This window comes from Pecten maximus, chromosome 2 (genome assembly GCF_902652985.1).
Source record: "Pecten maximus chromosome 2, xPecMax1.1, whole genome shotgun sequence".
NCBI lineage: Eukaryota > Metazoa > Mollusca > Bivalvia > Pectinida > Pectinidae > Pecten > Pecten maximus.
The window spans coordinates 20,411,476-20,430,095 of NC_047016.1; the positions used below are offsets into that span (position 1 = coordinate 20,411,476).

The following is an 18,620-nucleotide window of genomic DNA, read 5'->3' on the forward strand; positions in this document are numbered from 1 at the left end:
TTTTTTATAAAAAGAATAAACTTTATATACTAAGGATAAAAAAAAAAAACAGTTTAGCAAAGCTAATCTTCCACAGAGTCCTCTGTTAGTAAAACTGGTTTGTAAAAGACAAGGTAGTATCACCGCAAATGACTGTTCCTAAAATGACAATCACTATTCCTACATTACTATTTAGATACTATTGCATGAAGACATAATTACTGACCTAACTAAAAAACAATTATTAATATCACAGTTGTCAAAGATCATCCAATTAAAAATAACAGACACATAGCTTTTGGTATAATTTGGTCACAGCTTTATATTATGAGGATACCGACCCTAACTAGGGTATATTGGATGCTTCCAATGATATGTGCAATAAATTTAGAAAACCAACAGATCCTTGGAACAGACAAATGAAGCTCCTTTTAAAGTGCGAACTGCGAACACATTATTAAAGAATGTGCGAACTGCACAAATAATTGAAGATAACTTGCGGAATACAAGCACATATAAATTCTTTGCGAAATGCAATTGAAAATAACTAATCAACAATCCAATCGATTATGATAAATACCAATAAGACATAGACATGATAAACCCTTTCAATTGTATTTCCACAGAGTTGGAAGAAGCGGTGGTTATGTCTGTAAGTGGCACATTGAAGCTGAAACCAACGACACAGGAATTCTTATCAAATACGCATTTACTGCACTTCAAGCTGGTGATAATCTGGCTCTGTACGAAGGTACGTATTCTTATTAGGTCATCTTACCCGAAAGGCATGGCAGCAATCTTGAAAAACACATTTAAAAGTTCTTCCCAAGTGCCATTGGGGCCATTGAGTTGGAATTTTGTTAAGAAAGAGGAGCCAAAGTTTTGTTTTTTCTCAGCCTCGTAAAAACTTCGACATGGCTGCCACGGCGGCCATTTTGTTACATGATAGCGCAATCATGGTTTGCCTGAAAAACACATATTTCAAACTTCTTTTTAAGTTTAGCCGGTGGGATTAAGTTCTAACTTACCTGAAATTATACTGAAATGGTTCTGATTAAGTGTTGATATTTTTTGTGTCGGTTCAAAAACCGAGGTGGCCCGCCATGGCAGCCATCTTGAAAAGCACATTTTAAACTTCTTCTGCAGTTCCACCGGTATCATTGAGCTGGAAATCAGTGAGGATGTAAAGGAAGGAGAGGAAACAAAGTTTTGTTATTTTTCAACCTACAATGTTGTTTGAACTTTGACGTTGCAGCCACGGCCGCAATTTTGTAATGTGTTTACACAACCATGGTTCAAACTTCTTCTCAGGTTCGACCAGTTGTATTCAGCTCTTACTTACATGTCGGGTCAGTTCAAAATTCAGGATGGTCACCATGGCCAGTAGTGCCACTTTACTTGCTACAGACAATGTGTACTACAGTAGTAATATCACCGGATATTAACCATTATGTTGAACCGGGTTTTTGTACGTATGGGTTTTTACTGTGGGTGATATGGGAAAAAGTGCTCCGGCTATACATTGTCTTTATTCCAGTAGGTGTCTCCCGGAGAAACAGCTCTATTAATGTGATATATCATAACAACATGACTGTCTGGTACATTTTGCAAATATTATTCAATCCCAGTTTAGTTTGAGATCGCTCGGGAACCCATAGCGATATAATATGAACAGATCGTACTCATTAAAAGCATGAATTCAAAAGAGTGCACAGTTTACGTAGAATTAGCCCCATAGTAATACATTCGTATATTGTAATATCTTATAAGTAATTTATCTTTAATATCGAGTTTTGAATAAAAGGGATACATACAATATAGTCGCCAGACACTGTTACAAACCAGTGTAAGGGGGTTATCCATCCTGCTTCGTCTGTAATTTGTCGTCCGTAAACAATTCTTGTTATTACTATTTAATTTCTTGAGAAGTACTGGTGGAGTATTTCACATACTTTTCATGTAGGTTTACCATTTTCTCTGATCTGGAAAACAAAATAGCAGACTGAAAGTCATTTGGATGTTGACTGTTGAAAGCTATTTTGGATGTTGACTGTTTAGTTATAGTTTTTTTCTTGAGAAGTAGTGGAAGATATTTTCCACCGTTTTCCCTAGTTGTAGCCATTCACTTTTGAATCTGATCGGGAGAACATAATGACCTTCAGGCAACCATCCTTGATTTTGACAATTTTGAATTTTTCACAGAAAGTTTGTTGGATTTCATAATATATAGGTTCCACTTGTTATCAAATGATTTATTGGAAATGAGGGAAAGTAGGACAAATACAAGTCTTTCATAGGACCATTAAAGTTCATTCAATAGCGAGAGCCAAATCATTCTGGCATCTCTTGTAATTTTAGACGAGGGAATGCAACTGAAAACACCAACTTAGCATATTAAGGTTGGAAAGTTCTGAACTGTGTGTCACTGTTTCAAGTGAATTCAGTAAAATTCTAAGGGATCCAGAATAACTAACCATTTGCTGTCACTGATGTCATTAACAATCAATTTAATTACTTATCTAGGTCAACTTACTTCTTGTTACAATCACATTTGAGCGTCATATGTAACTGAGCGAATTACGGGTGAAATGAAGTGGTCAGTTGTTTGAAAACATCAAATGTGTTTTGTTTTCAATGTGTAGGGATTTGTAATAAAAAAAATGAATAAAAATGAATAAAAATAAGTGATCTGAACATTAAGTTATCTTATACCTTTGTAATCCCCTTCTTTTATGTTTGTTTGAAGGATGTGATAACAGTGGAGTACAGAAATCCATACCCAACAACGACATCAGATTTCGACGAAATGGGAATAGTGGCGTGTTATCGTTTATCGGTTCAGCATATATCGAGTTTACTGTGACATCGTCTACTGGTGATTCAGGACTGCAAATGTTTATGACAGCACAAAAACCTAGCGGTAATGTATCAAGAAAATTTGTACCAATCGTCTAACTACAAACAAGTACTACCCAACTACAGATAATATCACAAAATAAAGGGAGTTTCTACAAACCATTTTACGATAACCAAGTACTACCAAACTACAGATAACATCACATAAACCAATCATATAACTACAAACAAAGGAAGGCAAGTTCCAAACTTGATACTCTCGTCATGTTCATTTCTCTTTCCCATTACAATTGAGATGTAACATACTTTGTTATTAAACGGAAAATAAATTATTGTGGAGATCGTTTTGACCTTGCATTGATTACGAACCATGAAGATTTTGGTTATATTTCTTTCCTTTACAGACAACACGGAAGCATGTAGTTCCAATGGTACAGTTGTAGTAGCCACTAAGGATGTCCAATATTTTACCAGTGCAGACTTTCCTAATCAATATAAAAAGTAAGTCACACCAACAGAGAGTGTTGTTAAAGAATGACTTTTTGAATATTTATGTTTTGAAATGAAATATTATTTTAAATTGAGACTTTTATGTTACTATTAAAACACTTGCATTGGCCTCCAAGACATATTATTATCAATATCTATCTAATCTACTTTTCTTAATATCTTTAATTAATAAAATAAATAAATAATGAAAATATTCTAAAACATTAATTTCTCATCATTTATACATAACCCAATATAAAGTATCTATCAACCAAACCAGACGTAAAGAATACTTGGATCAAGATGAAATGAATAACTGAAGATTTAATATTCCTATTAAAGGTATCATCTTCTTTTATATTTAATCACATCGATATTCTATTATACGGTGATTTCCTGAAACGTTAGGTTTTGAAATACCAGTATGGTATTCATCGGGAAAAATACATTTGAGTAAAGAAGTTACTTCAATGCATCAGCATTGTATACCTTTATCACCCACATATCATGTTCAGTGCTCTGTCACTGGGTCATTGACGCAAATATTTTCGGACGGAATAATATATGTATTAGCTTCAGTTTCCAAGGTTCTTCTGATAATTTCTCATTAGTATTGCTCTGTTACAATCTTGTTTGGAACATAACTTTTGAAAAGTTGAAGTTATCATCATAAAAACCTAAACCATATATACATCACTCACAGGAAATGTTCTGTGCTCTTCAATTAAGTAAAAAATAATGTTACCATTAAGAAAACTAAATGTAAGTAAAACCAAATATCTGGTAATATTCTGCTATGTAATGATATTCTGATAAGAATGATATTTACAACAGATATCTTTTAGCATCTTGAACATCTTTGTTGACAGAAACGACAAATGCAAATGGTATATTTCTGGTGGAAATTCCGGAGAAACTGTGATTTTAACTATCGAGTTCTACGACATAGAACATGGACAGCAGTTGTGGCTACGATTACTTAGAGATTGAAGGTATATTCAATATTTATATATTTAACAACGCATACTCTGTTCCTTAACCATGTGAAAATCGCACATTTGATTTATATAGATCCTGTTAATGGACAGAATCGAGATACAACTGGCCTTAACTTGCGTAGTGATATGTTTAAAAAGGATTGTGGAGTTTTACTATAGCATTTATAGGAAAATGTTATTTTTTTGTGTATTTTGTCCATTTACAATTGGAAATAATTAAACTTCCGTGGTTAACTTTGAGAAGCTTGTTAAGTTTCTATAATATGCATATTTTTAGAGTTGCCTTCCCCATGAGATGAGGGGCAGGGGCGAAAAGGGTCAAATATTAAAAATCTTTGGCGCCGTGTATGTATGAAACAACTACTTTTTGTAAGAAGAGTCTCGGGGTGCTTTACCTCTTGTCTTCACATTTACCTCTTCCGGAGGTGATGAAGTTTACTGTAGTTAGTAAAAAATATCTGTATCAATACAGAAACTCGCATTTCCGTTAAAGCGAATGATATCAAATATTTGTGTGCGTTATCACGAAACAGATACCAATTCAGCAAATTTCGCGGTAGCGCTTTAGGAAGGAATAAATAGAAATAGAAAGTTGGTGCTGACGCAAACTGCGCTTAATCAGCTTAAGGTTATTTCGTAATGAAAATCGTTTATTTCAACGCATTAGAAAAGCAAAGAAAACGCTATGAGGTAAGTAGTACCCAAGGTGTATTTTACATTCAATGCATATCAATCATATATGTTATCTACGCAGGTCCAGCAACTACTACCAGAAAAATATGTGGCCAACAGTTTTCTAATCCTCTCATCACATTTAACGATACCAGTTTCAACATCACTTTCTCTTCCGATGATGAGGGGGTACACAATGGATTTGTGTTTAGCGTGGTCCTAGACAAGCCATGCACTGTTGATACTCCAACGATGCTTACAGCCGACACAAATGTGAAAAGTTTCAACTCTATATATTATCCTAACAACTACACGTGGTAAGTTCAGATTGAAAACACTTGTACCTGTGTTGTGTTACACCAAACCTAGACGTTTGTGTTAAAAGACATATTTTGTCAGCTATATATGTGAAATTGCGTTCAGTCGGTTCCTACCTGCTATGCACTGGGATCGTTCTTTGAATGATGAACGTGCAAACAGGATACCAATTTAACCCGAATTTAACTACTAAAGGGGACACTAGGAAATCAGTAGAACCCAAAAGCAGAAATATCGTTCAAACAAACGAGATATATTGACATGAATTCATCACACATCGTCATATATTTCTATTATTCTGTGATTACTATTTTACAGGTCAATGATAAAGTAACCTTCGAATTACAAAAGATTGTACTACACCGGAAACAATAATTTAGAGAACTAATGAGAAATCTATTTCTGTTATTTCACCATTGTCAGTCTTATATTGTTTTATAATCGCGAAGGAACAGACAGACGGGTAACTACACATGTGAATGGCACATTGAGGCTAGTGACGGTATTGCTGGGATTCTATTGTACCTAGACTTAGGCGGACTAAGTAGTGGAACCACTCTAAATGTTTACCAAGGTAAGATAACATTAATACAAACTTCTTAGACCTTCAGGTTAATCTTGACCTATCTGTCTACTCACTTTGGTAGTAGTGTACAGTAAAAATGTAAAAAACTGAAAAATAAAGCAAACATAGCCAGTTATTCCTATAAATTATTTATACAGAAGGTTAAGTTATTTTTTCTCTGATTCTCCAGCCTGTGAAAATCATCATAACCATTTCAGAAAACCCTTAAAAGTTGTGCGTCATGCGTCCGTAAACAATTTACATTTTCGACTTCTCCGAAACCCCTAAACCAAATTCAATGAAATTTGGCAGGACGCTTCAAAATTGTGAATTATATGGTCCCAATCCCCAGGGCCCTGAGGCGCGGCCTGAAAAGTGTCAAATTGACTAAAACTTCAAAAATCTTCTCCTCTACTCTATGATATGTTGGAATCAAATGCTCTTCATAGATGGAAGGGTCTTAAGTTTCTTTATAGAGGGAAATCACATTTTTGACTATGATTTGTTTGATTTCTATTGGAATTCATTCTAACTTTGTTAACATTATCAGCATTGGATGACAGCTTAATGGTATACATATGTTGGCCCTGACTGACCCCAGGGGCTGATGGGTGGGGCCAAAAAGGGTCAATTAAATTAACTGAAATATTTCATATATCAGGTGACCGTTAAGGCCCATGGGCCTCTTGTTTGTATATATCATAAAACAGGAGATATTTGTTTTGCCAAAAAAAAATCGCCCATGGTCAGGCTATTTACTGTGGTCTGCTACCTTATTAAGATCAGTATTGTGCTAGCGATTGCTACCTCAAATCTTTATAGATGGAATTTTAATCGATACCGTTATATGCTTTGTATGTATTACTGCAATGAACTAAAAGTGAATGATATCTGTTCAAGAGGTTTAATGATGTGCAGATTACTTCATGCGTATATATTTTTTTTGAGAGGAACAATACAATAATATGACCGTTAGCCATTTTTAGCTCACCTGCCCGAAGGGCATGCGAGCTTATGACGTGGTGCGGCGTCCGTCCGTCCGTCCGTCCGTCCGGCGTCAACTTTTTCATTTAAACAACTTCTTCTCAATAACCAAGAGGCCCAGGAACTTCATATTGGGCCTGTAGCATGCTGAGGTGAAGGGCTACCAAGTTAGTTAAAATAAATGACCTTGACCTTCATTCAAAGTCACATGGGTCAAATAGGCTATAAACTTCAAACGACTTCTTCTCAATAACAAAGAGGCCCAGAGACTTGATATTGGGCCTGTAGCATGCTGGGGTGAGGGGCTACCAAGTTAGTTCAAATAAATGACCTTGACCTTCATTCAAGGTCACATGGGTCAAATAGGTTATTAGCATGCTGGGGTGAAGGGCTATCAAATAAGTTCAAATGAATGACCTTGACCTTCATTCAAAGTCACATGGGTCAAATAGGCTAAGATCTTTAAAAGACTTCTCAATTACCAAGAGGCCCAGGGACTTGATATTGGGCCTGTCTGTAGCAGGCTTAGAGCTAAGAGCCTTGATATTGGGCCTTTCTGTAGCATGCTTAGAGCCAAGAGTCACAAAGACCCGATCTTAGGCCAATAGTATGCTGGAATGAAGGACTAGAAAATATATTGACATGAATAAACCTAGCTTACTCTGATATTTGAATAAAGTTGTTTTTAGCATAATACCTGTAGAAATGACCTCATTCAACTGCAAATTTGCTGTAGAGCACGGTGAGCAATACAGGCCCATTGGGCCTCTTGTTTTTATTTTCAAAGATTCGTTTTAGATGATATTTTATTCTCCACTTGATTGACTTCACATGTCATCCAGATAAGACAGACATGACGTCATGTTTCACTTTTTACAAAACTGTACGCCATTACTTAAATTATAAAAAAAACTTTTGGTTTTTGCATTTACGAATGTTTACCTATTATAAGCATGCTTCCTTTACGTGCCACCGTGCGACGTACCCAGGAAATCTATGTGAAGCGAGATCAACGTGATCATCCCTAGTACATTACCATGCTTAAGAAGTTTGAACATTTCATGCATAATACGTCTAATATTGGTTAACTATTGATTGCATCGAACATATTGCTTGTCATGATGTAGAAATTAAGCATGTCTACAACCATGTACTACTGGAAGGTCAAATTTATATAGCGCACGTACGGTTTCGGGCAATGATAATATTAACTATGATACGTTTCTTTCATTTTTCATTTCTCCTATTTTCTACACTCCTTCTCCCCGTCCCCCCTAAAAAAGATATTTTCAGGTTTTTATAGTGTGCGTAGGCAATTATATTAGTTTGTTTTAATATGTTTAATTTGTTACTTTCTCTATCAGGATGTGACAATAATGGAGTTAAACTCTATCCCCCGTCTGACGTAGATCCGGATGTGGCAACGCCGCCAGTTCAGAGAGAAGTTGGCACCGGAAATTCAACATTCGTAGAGTTTTCTGTCGGATCGGCAGGAGGACTAGGTTTTCAGATACAGTATTTATCGGTAGCCGCTACTGGTACGTTTATGTTGTTTAGTAAAGCTTTGCCCTCATTGAAAATAGAGAGAGTAATCTTAACTTAACAGGTCTTGGAATTTACGAATATGAATGAAGATTTGCAGAATGACCACAGGGGAAATTCGACCTTCCTCTCCCCAAGACCCCATTAAGTGTAAACATCTCCCCCAAAGAGTAGCTAACACAATACAGTGGATAGTGATATTTTATTGAAATCCGCAATTCATTTATACCAGCACTCCCATCACATCTCAAGACCCTACTCCCAGAACGGCTGGGTGTATCTGATGTAAACGGACTGTAAACGGACAACCAATATTGTATATTTACATTCCTAATGTGGTTTGCTGATATGAACATACCAAGTGAAAACAACAAACATATGACCATGAATACACTATGAAAACCGTATGAAAACAGTGTCTCTCGTGCAAATCACCTGATTATTCGGGTCATATTAATACGCCATCAAAAAAATAGTCCGCCTTTCAATTATGAAAATATTGTGTTTTTGTTGCAATTTGTTCACATAAAATAAATATGATTTGAATTGAATGATTGTATTTAATATTATTTTTACTTTAATACTTCTTTCTTTTTGTTTTATACAAAATTAAACAAAAAAGACCGGAAAATGCGGAACGACATTAAAACAATGGCGTGGTGCATAGGCGGGATCTCCCAGCTGTTCTAATAATTTGGCGTTTCGTCGTATACATGACAAAATTTTCTTTTTAATAAAATTTCTCGTTTTCTCGATATACATTTTTAAAATCAAGGTTATGTAAATATATGAATTGAATAGATTTTTTAATTTTCATTGCAGCTATGAATACCAGTAGCTAGCTACATATCCTCCGAGGCGCGCTACCGCGCGCCACGGGATATGTAGCTAGCTACTGGTATTCATAGCCGCAATGAAAATTTAAAAAAATCTATTCAATCCATATGTACATCAAACGCTGTCTCGATGAAAGATATAGTGTTGGTTTTTAAACATGTAATTCCAGAATAAGTTGTGTATATAGCTGACTTCTCGTTGTATTACTAAATGTATGCAAAGAAATTAAAATCTTCTGTTTACGTCATTCTAGATAATTCGGCAGCGTGCACTGCGTCAGCATCCTCTCCGGCGACTTTAGAGGCAAACGACACGCTTCAGTACCTGACCAGTTCTAATTTCCCAGATGTTTACCCATCGTAAGCTATATTGACATCTATATAAACACTACAGTAAAATGTTGATGTTTTCATATATACTTCCAATGGTATATATAATATGACATACAATACTTAAAACAGAAATACGAAAGGATGTAACGATATTACTTTGTAATTTATCGATATCAAAAAATGTACACTCTATTTACAACAATTGCGAAACGGGCTATATTAACATACACCAATTATTCTTATTGGCCCGGATGGAAGAGAGCGACGCGTCTTACTGTGAGAGGAAACCAGAGAACCGGGACAATTCCACGTCGTTCTATTGTTTACTTTCGCTCATCATTTTCATTGTTTTACAGATCATTGGAATGTCACTGGAACATAACAGATGGCGGTACCAACAGAGGGGTGATTTTGACAGTAGAGTTTAACCACTTTGCTACCTCGTGTCAGGATTATCTAATGATCAGTGGAGGTAAGCGGAGACAAGAAGTTGTGTAATTTGCAAAGCAATACTGGCTAATGATTGGTCAAAAATTGATGATTTGTCCGATTTCGACGAAATTTGTTATGCAGAGGTATTAAGTGATGCTGAACATCACTATATGGGTTTTGTCACCATGACAACCAAGCTGAAGCACAAAGTGGTTTGGATTGGTCGAAATAAAAACCAAATTTGGTGTACAGGGGTATCAGGGGATACCATTCTTTACTGTATAGACTTTGTTGCCATGGCAACCATGCTAAAGCAAAAGCATGGCCTCTGATTTGTTGAAATTTAGATACTGTCCTTAATTCACCTTAATTTGATTTTAGGTGAATTAGAGGTGCCATCTAAATATTGACCCTTGATTGGTATGGAGATTCAGCATGAAAAAAAGGAATGGTATATGTCGAGGAAAACTAGGTTTTACATCAAATATTGAATTCACTGGAACTGAAACTGAAACACTGCGCGGGGTATCAGTTTGCATTTTCAATTTATTGTAAACTTATGACGCCATAATGTAAACTTACAAAGAAAGAAAAGTATATAACAGTCGTGTGAGTATAAAATGACGTAATAGTACGATCTTACATCAGGATATGTATATATATAACATTGATAATGTGTAGTGACGTAGTAATACGATCTTAAATCAGGATACATAACCATGATAATGTATAGTGACGTTATAATACGTTCTTACAAAATGATATATACACTTGAAAGTCGTGTGACTATATAGTGACGTAATTGTATGATCTTACCTAAGGATATATATATAGTAGAAATAATGAAATCAACACGACATTTTCGCTAACGTTTTCAGGCCTTGCTGAATATTTCTACTATTTACACAATGCACAACGTCCTTTAAAGTTTTCATATATACATTGTAACCCTGATAATGTATATTGACGTTATAATACGATATTGCATTAGGATATATAACAACCTTGAGCATTTATAGTGACGTAATTTTAAGAGCTTACATAGGAATTTTTATCTCGCCACTCAATTTAATGAATAGTTGCATAATAATATAAAGGAAATAAGTATATAAATAACATCTGTATTAATCTGTAAGTTTAATAATTTAATGTTGTCTTTCAGGTTCCGATACGACAGGCACTAAAGTGTGTAGCGACAATTTCAATACTTCAGCGATGGTTTTCAAAAACACATCTTTTCAATTAATGTTTAATTCTGATGAATTTAGCAACGCTAGTGGATTTGTATTAAGTTATATCCTTGATGCGCCGTGTAAGGGAGCAGTGACTATGATAAAGCCAGAACTTCCTATAATGACGATCTCCTCGCCTGGATATCCTTCATTTTATCCCGGGTAAGGCCACTCAATGTTATGTCCTTATGTTAAGGTCACTAGCTGTGAAAGCGAACCTTCTAGTTTATATATGTGCTAATATAGCAAAAAGTAAAAATTGACAAAGTTCACTTTAATATAGCGAAAAACCCGAATTTGAAATTGTATTTAAAAGTTATAATAGTAAAAGTCAAAGACAAATAAAATGTATTGTTTATTGATGTTACCAATCATTTTATAGCTCCCTTGTACCCAAACGTTTTTTGGAATAAAATGTGGTACGGCGTTTAGGTACCTCGACATAGTTTTTCGATGCTTATTTTGTGCACGTCTTCATGTTAGGCTTATATCATCGTCTATACTGTATCACCATATATTTCGCTTTAATCTTATTCAGAATCATTTCAGCAGTCTTGAACTTCACTAAGATCAGTTTGGAACCGATAGTGTACAAAAGATATAGAACTTTCAGATGCACTCAGAGCCGAGTCATCGGTATACATATCTGTACCTCATTTTAGCTAAAGATGAGAATAAAAAACATCAGGGGATCTAATGTAGAACCCTATGGAAAACGATGAGTAATTTGATTAATATTAGAAATATATTTAGATACTTAAACTTTTTGAAACCATTGCCAGAGATAGGATTGAAACCAATTCAAAGATAATTTGTTACAATGATATAGGGTTAACGTTTGAATTAAAACCTCACGATCTACCATGTCAAACTTTTTTTTTAATCTATAAAAGTGACACCATTGACAGTTCCATTGTCAATTTGCTTTGCCCATTTATTGGCAATACTGAGTAAGGAACCCTGATTGTAAGGAAAACAAAAAATCATTGTCATTATTATATTCATAAAAACTATTGTGAACATATTTCTTTTGAAGCTTTTTGATAAAACTGGTAAAATGTATACTGGACTTTAATTAAGAACATCATACATTGACCACTTTTATGAACTGGAATCACTTTTGAAATGTTCAATAAATTTTGAAATTTACCTGCGGTGACATTCAAACGTAATAAAAATGTCAGCGAAGATCAAAATTGAGAGCTTGCTACCTTCAACAATCCTACATGTAGAATGGGTGGCGGCTGATGCCGTGAATAAATGTTATTAATACCGCAACTCGAGACTTCAGATAGCCGATATAGGGGGTGTCCTAGTTGGATATAGTATATCAGTTTAAATGCAAGGAGTCATCTACTTCGTTTCATTTCCGCCTCGGTATAGTCTTGATTTCCGAATTAAAACCCCATTTCAATTGTATATCCACAGAGTTGGAAGAAGCGGTGGTTATGTCTGTAAGTGGCACATTGAAGCTGAAACCAACGACACAGGAATTTTAATCAAATACGCATTTGATGCACTTCAAGCTGGTGATAATCTGGCTCTGTACGAAGGTACGTATTCTTATTAGGTCATCTTACCCGAAAGGCATGGCAGCAATCTTGAAAAACACATTTAAAAGTTCTTCCCAAGTTCCATTGGGGCCATTGAGCTGGAATTTTGTGAGGATGTTAAGAAAGAGGAGCCAAAGTTTTGTTTTTTCTCAGCCTCGTAAAAACTTCGACATGGCTGCCACGGCGGCCATTTTGTTACATGATAGCGCAATCATGGTTTGCCTGAAAAACACATATTTCAAACTTCTTTTTAAGTTTAGCCGGTGGGATTAAGTTCTAACTTACCTGAAATTATACTGAAATGGTCCTGATTAAGTGTTGATATTTTTTGTGTCGGTTCAAAAACTGAGGTGGCCCGCCATGACAGCCATCTTGAAAAGCACATTTTAAGGGGAGCAAACAAAGTTTTGTTATTTTTCAACCTACAATGTAGTTTGAACTTTGACGTTGCAGCCACGGCCGCAATTTTGTAATGTGTTTACACAACCATGGTTCAAACTTCTTCTCAGGTTCGACCAGTTGTATTCAGCTCTTACTTACCTGTCGGGTCAGTTCAAAATTCAGGATGGTCACCATGGCCAGCAGTGCCACTTTACTTGCTACAGACAATGTGTACTACAGTAGTATAAGGGTCTTTATAGTCAGATGACCGTTAAGGTCCATAGGCCCATATCACCGGATATTAACCATTATGTTGAACCGGGTGTTAGTACGTATGGGTTTTTACTGTGGGTGATATGGGAAAAAGTGCTCCGGCTATACATTGTCTTTATTCCAGTAGGTGTCTCCCGGAGAAACAGCTCTATTAATGTGATATATCATAACAACATGACTGTCTGGTACATTTTGCAAATATTATTCAATCCCATTTTAGTTTGAGCTCGCTCGGGAACCCATAGCGATATAATATGAACAGATCATACTCATTAAAAGCATGAATTCAAAACAGAGTGCACAGTTTACGTAGAATTAGCCCCATAGTAATACATCCGTATATTGTAATATCTTATAAGTAATTTATCTTTAATATCGAGTTTTGAATAAAAGGGATACATACAATATAGTCGCCAGACACTGTTACAAACCAGTGTAAGTGGGGTTATCCATCCTGCTTCGTCTGTAATCTGTCGTCCGTAAACAATTCTTGTTATTACTATTTAATTTCTTGAGAAGTACTGGTGGAGTATTCCACATACTTTTCATGTAGGTTTACCATTTTCTCTGATCTGGAAAACAAAATAGCAGACTGAAAGTCATTTGGATGTTGACTGTTGAAAGCTATTTTGGATGTTGACTGTTTAGTTATAGTTTTTTTTCTTGAGACGTAGTGGAAGATATTTTCCACCGTTTTCCCTAGTTGTAGCCATTCACTTTTGAATCTGATCGGGAGAACATAATGACCTTCAGGCAACCATCCTTGATTTTGACAATTTTGAATTTTTCACAGAAAGTTTGTTGGATTTCATAATATATAGGTTCCACTTGTTATCAAATGATTTATTGGAAATGAGGGAAAGTAGGACAAATACAAGTCTTTCATAGGACCATTAACGTTCATTCAATAGCGAGAGCCAAAATCATTCTGGCATCTCTTGTAATTTTAGACGAGGGAATGCAACTGAAAACACCCACTTAGCATATTAAGGTTGGAAAGTTCTGAACTGTGTGTCACTGTTTCAAGTGAATTCAGTAAAATTCTAAGGGATCCAGAATAACTAACCATTTGCTGTCACTGATGTCATTAACAATCAATTTAATTACTTATCTAGGTCAACTTACTTCTTGTTACAATCACATTTGAGCGTCATATGTAACTGAGCGAATTACGGGTGAAATGAAGTGGTCAGTTGTTTGAAAACATCAAATGTGTTTTGTTTTCAATGTGTAGGGATTTGTAATAAAAAAAATGAATAAAAATGAATAAAAATAAGTGATCTGAACATTAAGTTATCTTATACCTTTGTAATCCCCTTCTTTTATGTTTGTTTGAAGGATGTGATAACAGTGGAGTACAGAAATCCATACCCAACAACGACATCAGATTTCGACGAAATGGGAATAGTGGCGTGTTATCGTTTATCGGTTCAGCATATATCGAGTTTACTGTGACATCGTCTACTGGTGATTCAGGACTGCAAATGTTTATGACAGCACAAAAACCTAGCGGTAATGTATCAAGAAAATTTGTACCAATCGTCTAACTACAAACAAGTACTACCCAACTACAGATAATATCACAAAATAAAGGGAGTTTCTACAAACCATTTTACGATAACCAAGTACTACCAAACTACAGATAACATCACATAAACCAATCATATAACTACAAACAAAGGAAGGCAAGTTCCAAACTTGATACTCTCGTCATGTTCATTTCTCTTTCCCATTACAATTGAGATGTAACATACTATGTTATTAAACGGAAAATAAATTATTGTGGAGATCGTTTTGACCTTGCATTGATTACGAACCATGAAGATTTTGGTTATATTTCTTTCCTTTACAGACAACACGGAAGCATGTAGTTCCAATGGTACAGTTGTAGTAGCCACTAAGGATGTCCAATATTTTACCAGTGCAGACTTTCCTAATCAATATAAAAAGTAAGTCACACTAACAGAGAGTGTTGTTAAAGAATGACTTTTTGAATATTTATGTTTTGAAATGAAATATTATTTTAAATTGAGACTTTTATGTTACTATTAAAACACTTGCATTGGCCTCCAAGACATATTATTATCAATATCTATCTAATCTACTTTTCTTAATATCTTTAATTAATAAAATAAATAAATAATGAAAATATTCTAAAACATTAATTTCTCATCATTTATACATAACCCAATATAAAGTATCTATCAACCAAACCAGACGTAAAGAATACTTGGATCAAGATGAAATGAATAACTGAAGATTTAATATTCCTATTAAAGGTATCATCTTCTTTTATATTCAATCACATCGATATTCTATTATACGGTGATTTCCTGAAACGTTAGGTTTTGAAATACCAGTATGGTATTCATCGGGAAAAATACATTTGAGTAAAGAAGTTACTTCAATGCATCAGCATTGTATACCTTTATCACCCACATATCATGTCCAGTGCTCTGTCACTGGGTCATTGACGCAAATATTTTCGGACGGAATAATATATGTATTAGCTTCAGTTTCCAAGGTTCTTCTGATAATTTCTCATTAGTATTGCTCTGTTACAATCTTGTTTGGAACATAACTTTTGAAAAGTTGAAGTTATCATCATAAAAACCTAAACCATATATACATCACTCACAGGAAATGTTCTGTGCACTTTAATTAGGCTATTGCAATATTGATTTTTAAGACAAAGGTCAATTAAGTAAAAAATAATGTTACCAGTAAGAAAACTAAATGTAAGTAAAACCAAATATCTGGTAATATTCTGCTATGTAATGATATTCTGATAAGAATGATATTTACAACAGATATCTTTTAGCATCTTGAACATCTTTGTTGACAGAAACGACAAATGCAAATGGTATATTTCTGGTGGAAATTCCGGAGAAACTGTGATTTTAACTATCGAGTTCTACGACATAGAACATGACAGCAGTTGTGGCTACGATTACTTAGAGATTGAAGGTATATTCAATATTTATATATTTAACAACGACATACTCTGTTCCTTAACCATGTGAAAATCGCACATTTGATTTATATAGATCCTGTTAATAGACAGAATCGAGATACAACTGGCCTTAACTTGCGTAGTGATATGTTTAAAAAGGATTGTGGAGTTTTACTATAGCATTTATAGGAAAATGTTATTTTTTTGTGTATTTTGTCCATTTACAATTGGAAATAATTAAACTTCCGTGGTTAACTTTGAGAAGCTTGTTAAGTTTCTATAATATGCATATTTTTAGAGTTGCCTTCCCCATGAGATGAGGGGCAGGGGCGAAAAGGGTCAAATATTAAAAATCTTTGGCGCCGTGTATGTATGAAACAACTACTTTTTGTAAGAAGAGTCTCGGGGTGCTTTACCTCTTGTCTTCACATTTACTCTTCCGGAGGTGATGAAGTTTACTGTAGTTAGTAAAAAATATCTGTATCAATACAGAAACTCGCATTTCCGTTAAAGCGAATGATATCAAATATTTGTGTGCGTTATCACGAAACAGATACCAATTCAGCAAATTTCGCGGTAGCGCTTTAGGAAGGAATAAATAGAAATAGAAAGTTGGTGCTGACGCAAACTGCGCTTAATCAGCTTAAGGTTATTTCGTAATGAAAATCGTTTATTTCAACGCATTAGAAAAGCAAAGAAAACGCTATGAGGTAAGTAGTACCCAAGGTGTATTTTACATTCAATGCATATCAATCATATATGTTATCTACGCAGGTCCAGCAACTACTACCAGAAAAATATGTGGCCAACAGTTTTCTAATCCTCTCATCACATTTAACGATACCAGTTTCAACATCACTTTCTCTTCCGATGATGAGGGGGTACACAATGGATTTGTGTTTAGCGTGGTCCTAGACAAGCCATGCACTGTTGATACTCCAACGATGCTTACAGCCGACACAAATGTGAAAAGTTTCAACTCTATATATTATCCTAACAACTACACGTGGTAAGTTCAGATTGAAAACACTTGTACCTGTGTTGTGTTACACCAAACCTAGACGTTTGTGTTAAAAGACATATTTTGTCAGCTATATATGTGAAATTGCGTTCAGTCGGTTCCTACCTGCTATGCACTGGGATCGTTCTTTGAATGATGAACGTGCAAACAGGATACCAATTTAACCCGAATTTAACTACTAAAGGGGACACTAGGAAATCAGTAGAACCCAAAAGCAGAAATATCGTTCAAACAAACGAGATATATTGACATGAATTCATCACACATCGTCATATATTTCTATTATTCTGTGATTACTATTTTACAGGTCAATGATAAAGTAACCTTCGAATTACAAAAGATTGTACTACACCGGAAACAATAATTTAGAGAACTAATGAGAAATCTATTTCTGTTATTTCACCATTGTCAGTCTTATATTGTTTTATAATCGCGAAGGAACATCAGTCTGGCTTTACACCCAATGACTCTACTGTAAATCAATTATTGTCTATCTACCATACCATTGTTAAATGTCTTGATCAAAACAAAGAAATTAGATACATATTTTGCGATATTAGTAAGGCATTTGACAGGGTTTGGCATGATGGTCTGGTTTACAAGCTGGAGTTATATGGTATTAAAGGTAATCTTTTAAACTGGTTTAAAAATTTTTTATTACACAGAAAACAGAGAGTTCAAACTGAATGTTTTGTATCGACATTTGACCCTGTTCAAGCTGGGGTTCCTCAAGGCTCAGTCCTCGGACCACTGATGTTTTTAATCTATATTAATGATATTGTTGACTGTGTTTCTAATAAGATAAAACTGTTTGCAGATGACACCTCTCTGTATGGTATATGTGATAATAACCCCATTGAAATAGCTCAAAGTCTCACTAATGATCTAATTAATATCAAACAATGGGCTAATAAATGGGATATTAAATTTAATCCTGCTAAGACAGAATCAGTTATATTTTCTAGAAAAAATAATAAAGATCACCCTGCTGTAAATTTTTATGATGAACCAGTTACTGAAAATAAATTACATACACACCTTGGTCTAACACTCAGTGATGATGCCAAGTGGAACCAACACATTTCTAATATATATGATAAAGCTTCAAAAAGAATAAACATTTTAAGATTATTAAAAACTAAAATTGATAGGAAGTCTCTAACAACCATATATACATCCTACATTAGGCCAATTATTGAATAT

General features: G+C 34.8%; 1 protein-coding gene across 1 annotated transcript in view; it reads left to right on the forward strand.

The window, feature by feature from the left end:
- The first annotated feature begins 4,276 nt into the window (after positions 1 to 4,276).
- Positions 4,277 to 18,620, forward strand: part of LOC117341933 (cubilin-like) — a 54,297-nt gene continuing 39,953 nt past the window's right edge. Inside the window, exons 1-12 of the mRNA XM_033903812.1 lie at positions 4,277 to 4,316; positions 5,077 to 5,311; positions 5,762 to 5,886; positions 8,226 to 8,399; positions 9,494 to 9,599; positions 9,929 to 10,044; positions 11,167 to 11,398; positions 12,665 to 12,789; positions 14,782 to 14,955; positions 15,296 to 15,392; positions 16,289 to 16,410; positions 17,171 to 17,405. Of these exons, the coding sequence (XP_033759703.1) occupies positions 4,277 to 4,316; positions 5,077 to 5,311; positions 5,762 to 5,886; positions 8,226 to 8,399; positions 9,494 to 9,599; positions 9,929 to 10,044; positions 11,167 to 11,398; positions 12,665 to 12,789; positions 14,782 to 14,955; positions 15,296 to 15,392; positions 16,289 to 16,410; positions 17,171 to 17,405 (1,781 nt within the window). The remainder of the gene's footprint in view (positions 4,317 to 5,076; positions 5,312 to 5,761; positions 5,887 to 8,225; positions 8,400 to 9,493; positions 9,600 to 9,928; positions 10,045 to 11,166; positions 11,399 to 12,664; positions 12,790 to 14,781; positions 14,956 to 15,295; positions 15,393 to 16,288; positions 16,411 to 17,170; positions 17,406 to 18,620) is intronic.